Source organism: Calypte anna, chromosome Z (assembly GCF_003957555.1).
Source record: "Calypte anna isolate BGI_N300 chromosome Z, bCalAnn1_v1.p, whole genome shotgun sequence".
NCBI classification, from domain to species: Eukaryota; Metazoa; Chordata; class Aves; order Apodiformes; family Trochilidae; genus Calypte; species Calypte anna.
Window position 1 is genome coordinate 26,376,093 of NC_044274.1, and position 13,575 is coordinate 26,389,667.

General features: G+C 38.5%; 1 protein-coding gene across 3 annotated transcripts in view; it reads right to left on the minus strand.

Moving 5' to 3' along the window:
- Nucleotides 1-752: 752 nt before the first annotated feature.
- APC (APC regulator of WNT signaling pathway) overlaps nt 753-13,575 on the minus strand; it is an 88,253-nt gene continuing 75,430 nt past the window's right edge. For all 3 annotated transcript variants that reach the window (XM_030466677.1, XM_030466678.1, XM_030466676.1), the window contains exon 16: nt 753-13,374. In XM_030466677.1, coding sequence (XP_030322537.1) covers nt 6,825-13,374 — 6,550 coding nt within the window. In that variant the 3' untranslated portion in view covers nt 753-6,824. The remainder of the gene's footprint in view (nt 13,375-13,575) is intronic.

The window sequence follows — 13,575 nt, forward strand, 5'->3', positions numbered from 1 at the left end:
TGAAAAAAAAAAGTTTAAGTTTCAAGGGAATTTCCTTTCTTACATATAAGCCAAGATTTAAGTGCATCTTTCTCTAGAACACTTAAAAAAAAAGTGTCAGCTAATTAATCCTGAAGTTAGAACTAAGTTCAGCTATGAAATGGAGCACTAGAAAAATTAGAAAACAAAGGATCTTAGTAATTCAGCGAGTGCCTTTTTTGTTGTTTTTATTGAAATGTTTTTAATTATGTCAAAGCCTAAAGTGAACATAAGGGTGCAAAATATGTATATATATAAATACATGTTTGTGTGTGTTGTGAATTAATCAGTCTAGGTCCCTCATAGCCTCTAATCAGCGATTAAAGAATGTGTTCCTTATGAAAAAGAAAGACCTTGGAATCAATTGAACCTCTGCCGGTCATAATGAAATAAGCCTTCTTGTGAGCCTCTTGTAAGTAAGAGTGAGATTATGGAATTATACTGTGTTTGAATTGCATTGTTTTGTGCAGTTTGTTCTACAATGAAACAGGAGAGAACAGAGCGCTCTACCAGTGAACTGCATGTCTAAGCTTCTATTTTTCACTTATTTATCTGAAATGTGACTGCCACCAAAATAAAATTGCATCGTTTTTTTTTAGCATTTATTCTAATATTCTGTGAATTACTGCTGATGTGTCAATTATTATTTTTTTTTTTGAATGAAATATTCTAATACAGCAGTCGGACATCTAACTGTCAGTAGTAACCAAGAAAATAATTCCACTCTGACAAGGTGTAATCAGAAGGAAATTTTATATAACACTGCAAGTAATAAATTATGCATAGCAAGACTAAATTCAGAGTAAGTATATGTGAAACAAAATACATCAGAATAGTTGAAGAATTACAGAGTTAGGATATAAACAGTAATGCAGCTCAGGCAGAAGCAAACAACAAAACTGAAGGAAAGATAAATGTGGGCTGAGTTTTTTCAAGAGAAACAACATTTGCAAGTGGGAAAATGCATCTGACATTTAGAGGATGACAATTCAATTACTCGTAGAGAACCAGCACAAGCTTGATGCATGTTAAATCCCACAAAAAAGTAGGGCATTAGACAGACTATTTGTATATGTGGCTTGAGGTCTGGACAGAAGTGCATTTTACTGAGTGAACAAGCTCCCTCTATACCTTTCTGATATCCTACAGTTGCAATCCTACAGCCACTCAAGCAAAGGATGCTTTCAGAAGCAGCCAAATTGCAGTAATTTCCTGAAATCCTGAAGTGGCAGACATTCATAAATATATTGACATGGATAAATATATCTATGTGGAAATCATCTAGGAAAGGTAGTTAGCAGAACTATGCTAGGGAGGCATTACCCAGTTTTAAAATAAACAGCACATCTGGTAAACTGAAGTTGACAGTAAAAGACCTTCGTATTTAATACATACGTTATATTCATCTTGGCATGACAAACTGACACCTACATTAATTACTGCTGAGAACACTTGAACTCTTCTGCACCACACCAAAGTCCCCTGCACTTCCAATATGTAACCAAGCACAACACATAACCAGTTAATTTACCATTCCGACTAAAAACTCAACCTTAACTACATAACATCCTCTAGAAATACATTTACAAATACAGTGTTATTCTGCATATAGTTAACTATGAAGCAGTTATCATATTTCTACATGTGACTTGAAATTAAAAAAGAAGTGTGGACATCTCTTCAGCTTAAATGTAAAAGTGCAAAGGAGATGGCTGTGCAACCAGAGAGTGAATACATTTGGGTAATTTGGTATTAAGAAGGGCCTCAAAGTTTCAAGCATGTGGAGGAAATCATGCTTATTAAACTGACACTTCTAATTCACAGCTTCATCCAAATCACACATCTCATTAAGAACAAAGCTGTCAGACAGGTGGATGTGACTTTGCAAGGCATTACAGTAGACATACAAAGGTATGTTTAGGTGGAAGTCTGCATGTGATTATTAGCATCATTCTTGTGCCTGTTGATACTATTTAAGGAAAGCTAGATCAGAAAAGACAGTCTGGGAGTCATCTAGTAACAAGAGACTAGAAAAGCTTGTAGAAGTCCACCTAAACATTTTCCAGATCATCTCTACAAAAAGTACTATCTTCATTAGGGAAGGGAGAACTTCTCTCCCTCTTCAAGCCTCTTTCAGAAAGCAACTAGTTGCAATAAATCTTTTTTTACTGGAAAGATTTACTGCATTGAATTTAATATTATACATTTAAAAATTGTCAGGTAGAAGTTGACATATGGTAGAAACATTTTTCTTCCAGTATTTTCAATTAAGTTGTATTTCTTTTCCAAAGGCACGAACTATACGGATGTAATACTTGTGAAGTCAGTTATAATTTCTGGGATAAAGGATTTAACTGAACATAATGTATTTAAATGCAAAATGCTAGGGGCCAGTAGGCAGAAGCTTCAGAGAGAGCTGAGTACAAAACCCCCAATTTTAACTTGCTTTTGCTGTCTCAAAAAGGATGAGGAACAGGTCTGAAACTTGGCGCATCACCTTCAAATAGTCTGTAATGGCTTGACCCAACCCACTGACCGCCCATCAAAGAAACTATCCAAACTTCCTTCAACCAGCCCTAGCTGTTTATTTGCTTTTCTGCTGGCTCAGCGGGCACTTATCCAACCTTCCACTGAGCAAATTCAGCATACTAAGATACAGCACTAATCCTTCTTTCCCCATCAGTTCTGCTAAGTAGCAGATGACCACTGAAAGGTCTGACAATAGAGAGGATGCACAGCCAGAAGCATGGAAGGGAGAACTTCAACAGTGTATGCTGCTTCTTCAATTCTACAAATAATTAGGGTCTTTAAGAAGAATGAAGAAGCTAACACACCATTCTCTTCCTGGTAATCTCAATTTCTGTTACGGGGTTTGGGGGCACAGATGGTTAGCAAGGACTCCAAAGCAACAATCAAATTTCAGTTGTCAGATTATCAAAACAAAAGTTTTGCAGTTTCATGATCTACTGGTATACTTTCAAAATAAAACATTAATTTGTGGATAAAATGTTCTCTCCTGTGTATCTCGTGCAAATTACTGGAAGATAAGAAAGTACATCCCTGGGACAATATGGCAAAGATTCTCCAAAACTGTCCCTTTTCTTTCCCTCACCTTTTACTTAAGACACAGCAACTATTTTCCTAGAACTATCAAATACTAGCCTACGTCAAAGAATACTGTTGCTTACTTAAGTTTATAGCATAAAATATACTCGTATTCTGCAACCAAATCCTCCTTGAAACAGTATTTCAAAATCATCAGGAAACCCTGGCAAGGCCTTCAATTCTTAAGTTTTGAGTATTGCCTTTAGGCTTTCAGGGGAAAATACTCTGAAGAACCGCACATGAAAAACAGAGGTAGACTGGTTCCCCTTTAAAGTTTGCAATATTTAGTCAGAAGAGCTTTCACAGTTTGAGCAATAACCTTAACTGTGGCACACTGCAATTAAACTAAAATGAATGTACACTTAAGGAAGTGAACTAATTACAGTTTCTGGGAAGGTCATGTTGCTGCTTTTTTCATTAAGAGGACAGAGCTTATAAGTTGGTCTGGAATAAGCTTTATGAGTGTATTTTCAGTCTAAACTGATTTTTAGTACAAGTTTGGTATGTTTTGGATATGGTAACCTAATTCAAAGACAACTAAAGGTCTGAGCATAAGTCAAAGAAGTTCTACCAAAACCTGTAGAAAGAAAGGTAGTGCATCCAAAAAGAACAGTAAAATGCATCTTAGTTTCCTTAGCTCTCTGCTTTTCTTTCTTTTGCCTTGATATAATGTCCTCTTACCTGCTGTGGCAACTTCATAGAAATGAGAAAGAACAACGTTAAATCTTTAGCAGCATAAATCAAATCTGACTATCATGAATCTAGGTATCATTAAGAAAATTCAAGACCAAATATACTAATTACAGATGTTTTTCATTTGTTATTTCTGGGATCTGTTTTTATAGCTAAGCTTAGAATATAACTTTGTATCCCCATCACTCCATATATCACCATGTCCTTAAATATTCTAAAAGGCTTTTAGTGGATCCTAAGTATTTTAGATAAAGCATCACAGAAACAGATCTGGAAGGTATTTCAAAAGATCACCTAAGCCCATCTCTGTGCACAGGCAACTTGAAATATACTATACTGCATCCTTATGAGATGTTTCATAAAACTTTTCTTACAACTTCTATAATGGAAATTCAACAACTCCCATGGGAAGTATATTTTAGTGTATCACTACCCTTATAGTTGGAAAGTTTCTCTTATCTGTCTTTGCTACAAATATAGGTTACTTGAGTATATTAAGGAAAACTTTCCAATTATAATGATCATGAAGTACCTCCAAGACTAGAGAAGCCACTACAATTTTCAAAGACATTCTGGTGTTTGATACCACACACAATTATTTATTGTTTCACCTCATCTTCTGATTCCCTCAGTTACAAAACTGCAGTCAGGATTTCTTTATTGATTACCTTTAAATTATTAAATAAAAAGGACATAGATGAAAAGCTGGTGTTAAAAAACTGTCCTGGATTACATAGTATATCTTCATATTACTAGTCAAAAGCCCAGCACAAAAAAAGTATCCCATTATTTGTAAGAAAAGCGGTCCTGTACCTTCTCTCTAAGAAGATACAGGACAGAGTTCTGTATTCTAATCCAATAGGAAGTTCTGACTTTGAACACAAATGATCTGTTTCATCTTTAAAAGGACACTACTACACATACTAAAAGTTTTGCGAAAATATACATGCAAAATACTTCAAATGCTAACGTGAGGGCACTGCCTGTTAACAGATTCACTAAGTGATACAAAAACATGCTACGTCCCTAATGACAAGAAGCAAACAACGAAAGAGCAAATAAGATACCACTTCTGCCAAACAGGTATTTTTGGCACTGGCTTTTAACTTTACCTAAACTGACTTGTCTGCTGATTCCACCTCAATTCTATTCATAAACAGTGCATATCTTATGGTGAATTCAAGACAAAAACTGATTCATTTCAGTATCAGATGAAGTACAAAAGCCACAGATGTGATATACTCTGCAACTGTGTTAAAGCAACCAAAAAGGTAAATTGCTCTCTTTTGGGGTTTCCTGAAATCCGTGTTGAATCCTGAATAACAATTACTAAGAATGCTAACTTTACAATAGACCAGTTCAGATACTACAAGACTGACATACCATTCCATGGTTTGTTGAATCATGCACAGAATGGTTAGTGTTCTGTTCTTTCAGTTCTTTCTGCTTTAAACCAATTCTCATCACAAACGATATTCTTTTCACAGTTTTAAAGCACAAATCTGTCTTTTGGACACTGTTCTAGCACAAACCATCTTCACACCAAGAAGGTTTGAGGCAGCAAATGTCCTAGATTGTGTAAAAAAATTGTTTTTCTACTATAACAAAGTTCTCGCTGCCACAGGATTCTTGTAACATACTCCCCTTCATAATATATACATATTAAAAAAAAAAAGCATAAAGTTTTCAAGTAGCATTAGAATTTCATCTTGTAGTCAGCATTTCATATTCTGCATTACTTCACCCAATTGAAAAAAATCTTTTGTTTTACAACAATTATTTTTATCGATACAGTTATTATTTCAGGCTTGCAACCATGAAAACGATTCTAGTGCTCGGCTACCGAAGTACCCTGCCTTTAGCCATGTTATGGACCTGAGATGTGTGAAACTGTCTGAATTACAGATATATTACAGAAGACCTAGGGCCTGATCCTGCAACTGTTATAAGCATCCTACAATTGCCATTTATCAGTGATAAGAACTAATATTGGAGGTGCAAGATTCTGCTGGATCAGGCCTTAAGTGCATTATACAACACATTATATAGTGGTATCTGAATATAAATTACTGTATTTTTATGTAATGCAGAAGTAACACACACAGTTTACATATAGTAATAATTTATTCTGAAATGTTCTTTTTCATCTCTGTTGAGACATCCCCCACATCTCATTAATAATAGAGCAGCCATCGCACCTCAAATACCAGAATATACAACAAGTTACAGCATAGCAAAAAAATTCTACCTACTTTAAGATAAAATCTAATTCAGGTAAAATAATAATAATTTTGTTCAAGGTTGTACAGTTACACAGTTTTGCTTTTTTTTTTTTTTTTTTTTTTTCCAGAGCACAAAGAAAAGTGTAAATTGTTACACCATAACTATCTATGCACATTATGTGACCACAGAAATGTTAATCATTACTTCAGAAAATGAACCATCAGTTCCATTCATGCAGAAAAGCAGGCTGGGAAAGCTTGTTCAGCAGAAACCATATTACTGTGAATTTCACAGCCACCTGATTATTAGGAGAGATGGACTCACAGATACTAAAACTGAGTGTACTTTTTTGCATAAATAATACCAATTCTTCCCTGATGTAGTTTAGTCAGTCTGTAATTTAGCAATGATTGATAAAGCAATGTGACTGTATAACCTCTATCTTCAGTGTTCCATGATTCCAACAACAAGCAATATTTAAAGGATTATGGGGTGAGATGCTAATTAAATACATGTTAAACATAATTTACAAATATACTTGGTGTTAGCAATTTTATTCCAGACTGTAAATCAGGTATTCTTTCAAAGTATTACCAGTGAAGATGAAGTATACTATCAAATATGGCTTCCAGAACAAGGACACTCTAACAAGAATCAAACCTATTTACAACAAATAAAAACAACAAAAAAATTCAATCCCCAATGTTTTAAAGTTTCATTTGAAACAAAATTTTCTGAGTAGCTGCTGTATATAATACATCAGTTTTATTTATTTGTTGTTGCACTTAAACAGAAGTTACCAGGTAGGAGCCAGAGTGACGTTTAGGACTCTGAGTTCCACTGGAGTCTGGATTTTCAGACTTGGAGTCACGTTTCTTCGTGCTGTTATTTACTGGTGTTGGAATCTGCGATGGCCGAGCAGAACTATTGTCTACACTGCTCTTCCTGCGGCTTGGATTGTAGTTGAAGGGAGTCACTCTTGCAGCAACAGCACCAATGGGGGAACTATGTTTGCTTGAGCTACTGGAACTGAATGGTGTACGCTCACTTAGAGTACTTTCATTATTTTCTGGTGCAGGAACAGGATTATTCTGCAGAGGCTTTGTTTCAGTGCCTTTCTTGTCTGGACTGTCTATCTGAAAGAAAGAGTTCAGACGGTTTTCTAAACCTGTGGTACGAACAGGAACACCTCCATTCCCTGTGGTTTGTTTCTCTTGAATTTCTTTAGCATCTTTACCATTCACAGCCCCTTTCTCTGAAACACTGTCAATAACAGGGGGAGTATTTCCAGTTGGGGACCTTCCAGATCGAGGATTGTTAATTGGGCAGTCCTCTATCCTTACCCACACATCCTCTGTCTTAGAGACAGCTGGTGCCATCTGATAGATGAGAGTTTTGGAATCAGAGCCATTTGTGGCACCTGAGGAAGAATGTTGAGGATCACTCATTATCTGAGGAATTTCATTTTCTTTTATTTTCCTCCAAGTACCTTTTGCTGGTGCTTGGCTTTCTTTACTTTGCTTCTGTCCAGAAAGAGAACTTCCATGTTGCTTTTCATCTTCACTTTTTGCCTTTTCACTGGATTCTGAAGAAGCTGACAGAATTGAGGAGGAACTGCCAGTTCTTCGCCAAGTGCTTACACGAGGAAGCGATGAGGAATGCTTACTGTGCTCACGCTTCCATGTTCCTGATCTATTGATCAGCAACCTAGATGGACTCTCAGAATGGGAACGAGCTATATCATGACGTTTTGATGGTCTCCCATCATATTCAACAGAAGGGCTCAGATTAGGGGGTAATTTTCGCCAACCACCAGTCTGGGCAGTTGCGTGAGTGGATAAAGACATATCAGGGAGAGATGGACTTAAAACTGGGGTCTGTAATTGAGACCTTGTGGGAGAATCTGGCCTGGAAGGAGACAGAGATTCAAATGAAGCTGACTCTTCTAATTTCCGTCTTAGAGTTGGGCTTGGAGCTTCTTTAATAAAAGTTGACTGACGAACAAGGACAGGTCTCTCAGATCTATCAGATTCACTTCCACTAGATTTTGTGGATGACATTCTGGATAGGTCAGTCTTTTTGTTTGATCCACCACTGCTGAGAGCTTGGTTTAACCCTTTTGAAGCAGACTCACTTCGTGGAATGCTACTGCTACTCTTAGGTAAGGCTGTTTGCTTTGTAAGGTTTTGCTGGCTCATCTGCCTACCTGGTGATGTATATGACATTCTGCCAGAACTTGAAGATTTAGTTGAAGCTGTGCTGGGAGAGGATGTCCTTGGCAACTGAGACAATTTGTTGGGAGGACTTATACCATTTCTTCCTGGGGAAATTGAGTTTCTTCCAGGAGACTGCAAAGGCCTACTTAATGGCTGCTGTTGAGGTCTAGAAGGAGTAGAGTCTCTAGAGCCTGATCTAGAGGGTCCTTTACTTGATCCACTCTGGTTCAACCCTGATGGTTGCCTAGTTACAGGAGCTGGCTCAGGTTTCACTGATGACTTGGCTCCTCTTGGAGAACTAGTCAAACTTTGGCCTTCACTGGGACTCTTGGAGTTTGTGTTTTTGAGTGGGGGGCCTTTTTTGGAAACTGGACTAGTACTTGAAGAACTATTTCGAACTCCTGGAATATGTATCATTGTCCTACCACGTGAAATTGAAGGCACGCTGGTCTGTTGTGGTTGCTTCAACTGGCTTGAAACTTCTGAACTGGAGCGAGCTTTTCCTGTAATTATACTTTTATATACTTTCTTCCCTCCTTTGATTCCCCTGCTTTCAGATTCTACTTTTTTAGACTCCAGTGTACTCTTCTCTCCAGGCTTAAGAATTCTTGGACCTTTATTACTAGTGAAAGGTTTTTCTTCTTGGTCTGGGGTAAGATGAAATGGTGACCCTAAAGAAATCCCAGATTTTAATGAAAGGATAGAATCAGAGTCTGATGAAGCTTGTCTGGACAGCGACGCAGCAGCCGCAGCTTGATGCAAGCTACTAACTATAGAATTTGCACCTTCTTGTATAGCTTTCCAATCAAAGTTCTCTGAGTCAGGGGAGAAACCATGTTCTGAGTCAGGCCTCTGGATCTCTCTCAAATCCAGTGTTAAATCTTCTGCCAATATACCACCTGTATTTCTAGAACTATTTTTTTCACTTTCACTCTTTATCCTTGAAGGCCTTTTGTTTTTAGGCATAGCAGAACTAATGCATTCCTGCAAAAGATCATCTTCTGAGTCAATACTAAGAGAACTCAAAGAGCTGTTTCTGGAGAAACATACAGGAGTATCTTCTACATGAAATGATTTAGGTGCATAACCAGAAGTCTGTGGTCTGTTTGATTCCACCTGTGAATCGGGAGCTTCAGTATGTTTTGCAGGTTCCCCTTCTTTGTTATTATTGTTTTCTTGATCAATATCACTTAGGGAACTAAGAGATGAATTGCGAGAAAAACAAACAGGTGTGTTTTCAATAGCAAAATTCTGCATTTTCTCATCAGGTGCTGCTCCTCTGTCTGGAATATCCTTAGTTGACTGAGACAAAGTTTTAGGCTGGCTTCTGCCTGTTGATTGTTTCTGACAAACTTGTGTCCTGTTACTTGGTTGCTGGTTTGAAGACTGTTCAGGATTAGTGCTGTCCTTAGCTTCTGTGTCCTTTGCCTCTTTTCCTTTCCTTAATTCTGCTTTCTCCCTTGAAAGGTCAACATCATCGTCGTCGAAATCTAAAGAACTTAGGGAATCATTCCGTGAAAAACAGTAAGGAGTTCCCTCAATAGGTGTGTAGTGATGAGGGGAATCAAACGCAAAGGTTCCTCTTACACGCTCTTCATTGTTTGGCAGTTTTTCATTAAAATCTCTTGAATTATTTTTAAGATTCTGTTTCTTTGCATCTCTGTTCTCTGAGTAGCTTCTTGCATTATTGATACTGCTTTTAGACTCTGTGGCTTTTCTTATACGTGCTCTGTATTCATTATTTTGGGGAACAGGCTTTACTGGTGATGTTGGCTTCTTTTTCTCACCTTCTGGTTGGTTTTTACTATTTAGAGATGAAGATGCTTGTTGAATTTGATCCATTATCTTCTTCACCCTGAATGGTTTGTGACTTTTCCCTTTTGGCATAGCTGAGTTAATGCACTCAGCCAGAATATCACCCTCTTCTGTTTTGTCATCGTCCAGACCTGGGGGAGTCACAGTTGAGCTTTTGGCTCTCTGAGCATCATCAGTACTTCTGCCTTCTGTAGGAATTGTGTCTCGCTTTTCAAATTCCCCTGACTGTGCTCCTGTACCCACACTTTCTACATTGGCTAACTCACTTGGGGGCGATTCTATTGTGAGATCACTCAGAGATGTAGCTGTTGAAAAATTTATCGGTGTACCCTCAACACAATATACCCGTGGCATATCATCTGCTGATGTAAAACTGACATGCTTTTGGGATTGCAATCTGCTTTGTGAAGGCAGAAGTTTGTAAACTGGCAACTGGCTGGGCTTCCTGGCTACAGGCGGAGGTATTTTTGGAGCAGGTGGTTGAGAAGGCTTTTTGGCTTTACGTGAAGACTTTGTTGGCATTGCAGAAATAATACATGCTTCCAGTATTTCAATATCATCATCATCATCAGAATCATCCAGAATGTCTTTTTCTGCTTCAGTAGGCTTCTCTGCTTTTTTCTCTTGGTCATTCTTTTCATCATCTGACTGTTCAGGTTCTGCTTCATTTCCGTGTTCATTTTCATGAACCGGAGGCATTATTCTTAGCTCTACATCCTTCTGTATAAATGGTTCATCAAGACTCAGAGCACTCAGGCTAGAAGAGCAAGAAAATCCATCTGGTGTGCTTTCTGTGGCAAAATGTAATAGTGTATCAGCATCTGGCAGTACCTGAACTCTCTGAACAGCTGCATTTACAGCTGCCTGCCTGGGGCCAGACTCTCTCTTCTCTGCACTAGGTACTTTACCTTTAGCTACATCTCTTTTTGCTTGAACTCCTTGAGCAGGGGGTGGTGTTTTACTTCTGCTGGGAGGCATTGTTTGTCCAGGGCTGTCTGGAAGGTCACTGGGACTTATAATGCCACTTACCATTCCACTGCAAGGTTCACTTTGAACTGAACTAGCAATTGAACGGCTTTCAAAACTATCCAGGGAACTTACAGAAGTACATCTGCTGAACATGAGGGGTGTTTCCTGTACGTAATGTTCTGGTGGGCTCTTAGGAGTCTGCGCACCACTCTTGGAGGGAGATTTGGCACCTGAGGAAAATTCCACAGCTTTATGTCTGGAGGAATCAGAAGGAGACAAACTAGAATTCTGAAGTCTACTAGATTTTGTTCTGATGTGCTGTGTTGTAGATGTGATTTCACTTGCTGCGCCTTCAGTAGGCAAAGCCCCACTGTTTTCCTTTAGTTCTGCTATCTGTAGTGTGTTATTAGATTCTGTCACACGTGCAGATTGATCACGCCCTATTTCATCTTCAGCTGATGACAAAGATGACAAAGAACTACACCTTGAAAAACATATTGGAGTATCTTCCACACAGTACGTTTGTATAGTTTCCTGATTAATAGAGGGAGTTTTGCAGGAGGCAGTCTTTTGCGCATGACCACCTCTGCTCTGTGCTGAGTTTGGGTGAAGCTGATTCTGTCTCTTTGAACCAGCTGAAGGGGCTGGTGTGCTCCCACTGGTTGAGGAAATATGTTCAGTTTTAGTGCTCTGTACTGCAGAAGGCTTTGGAAAAGTAAAAGATGGCTTCTGAGAAGAAGGAGGAACTTCTGTGGAGTATTTTAAACTATAATCAATAGGCTGATCAGCATGATGTTCCTCTTCATTGTACTTCATGCTATAATTAGTTGGTCTTTCTTCTTCTTCGTGTTGTTCCTCCTCAGAGTAGCGTTCACTATAGTTAGTTGGCTTATCATCATGATAATCATCAACCTGGCACAATGACTGGTTTACTTTCTGATTTATTCCAAGAGCTGAGCCTACTCTGTTCTGTTCTGAACCACTGGACCCTCTTGATCTAAAAGAAGAAACACACTCTTGCTGTCCAAAAGGTGGCTGATATTTCATGTGTTTATCATTTCCACTTTCAGTGAACACAGGGTAGGCTGCATTTTGGCTCCTTGACTGCCTTTGTTCATTTTGTTTCATTTCATCATCTACTACATGCTTAGGCCTTGCCCATCTTTCACTCTGAGAGGGACTTTGCCTTCCAGAATTCAACTGTTCATCTGAGTACTTAAGACTATAATTAATAGGAGTGTCTAGCTCTCCATCATTGTCATCCATATGGTTTGCACTATGAATCTTATGTGCCAGGTCAGCTGGGTATTGACCATAACTACAAAATTTACTTTCATCATCTTCGGAGTAAGATTCAATGGAAGGTTTCATTTGGCCTCTTTTGCCATAGCCATCACTGCTGCTGACACTATTTAAGCTATCATTTGAAGCTCTCTTGTATTCCATTTTTGCGTAAGGCGCAGGACATGTCCTGTTCGAATTCTCAGATTTAGGAAAGTAGGTGTTTGTGTGAGTATGGCCAGTGGCTGTTCTCCTCAGGGCACTTCTGTCTTCTGTTAAACAGTGCACCTCAGAAGTGGAACCAGAACTTCTGTCTTCTTGGGGAACATGCACGCTTGTAACATCTTCCACGACTTTGGCAATCTGCATTCCTATTCTCTTAGAGGAGTTCCCAGTATTCTCTGCAGCTGGATGATAGGTATTTAAACCTACTGCTCGATCTCTATCAAGACTTCTGTCTTTCTCAGATCGAGAATTTTCTGTGTTTCCTCTACTGGAAGAAGAGGAGCCAGGTAATACTGCAGTATTTAAATACGGTGAAAGTACAGTCATATTTCCAGCATTAAAACTCTCTGATCTGCATACACCATCATCCTGCCGACCGGAGTCCAAGACATACTCACTGTATATATTCTGCTTATGTCTCTGCTTATTACGGTGAGATGCTTTCGGGCTTAAATTATCAATGTTGTCAAAAGTCTCTGATAAATGCTGAGCATCCAATTCTGCTTCCAGTGCCTTTTGTTTTCTGACATGAAGAGATGGTAAGCTTGACCCTGGAGACATAATGTTGGCATCCTTATATTTTGCTGGCCTGTTTGCCATGAGGTTTCTTAGAGCTGCAGCACTACCCATGGCTATCATTTTGTGTTTTGAATGAATAAGGTTTTTCAGCATGCTGACTGCTCCCATGTCCCAGAGTGCCTCCTGATCCTTTGCATTTCGTGCAGAAAGATTCCACAGAGTCCCACATGCATTACTGACTATTGTCAAACTGTGTGACTTCAAGTGTTGCAACAAGGTTTGCAAGCAGCTGTTCTCTCGCAAGATTTGCCTGGTGTTGAGTAATTGAAAACAAACATCAGTAAGCAGCACTTTAAAAGGATAAGAGGCAAAGCTAAACAAAAACCTATCATAGCAGAGGAAAGTTTTACACTTAGGAAGGATAATAATAAATTTTCACTGGAGAGCTGCTCTCGTGTTTCTTCTAGCTTTCACCTAAATAAAATCCTATTACAAATATGAATAGCTAGCT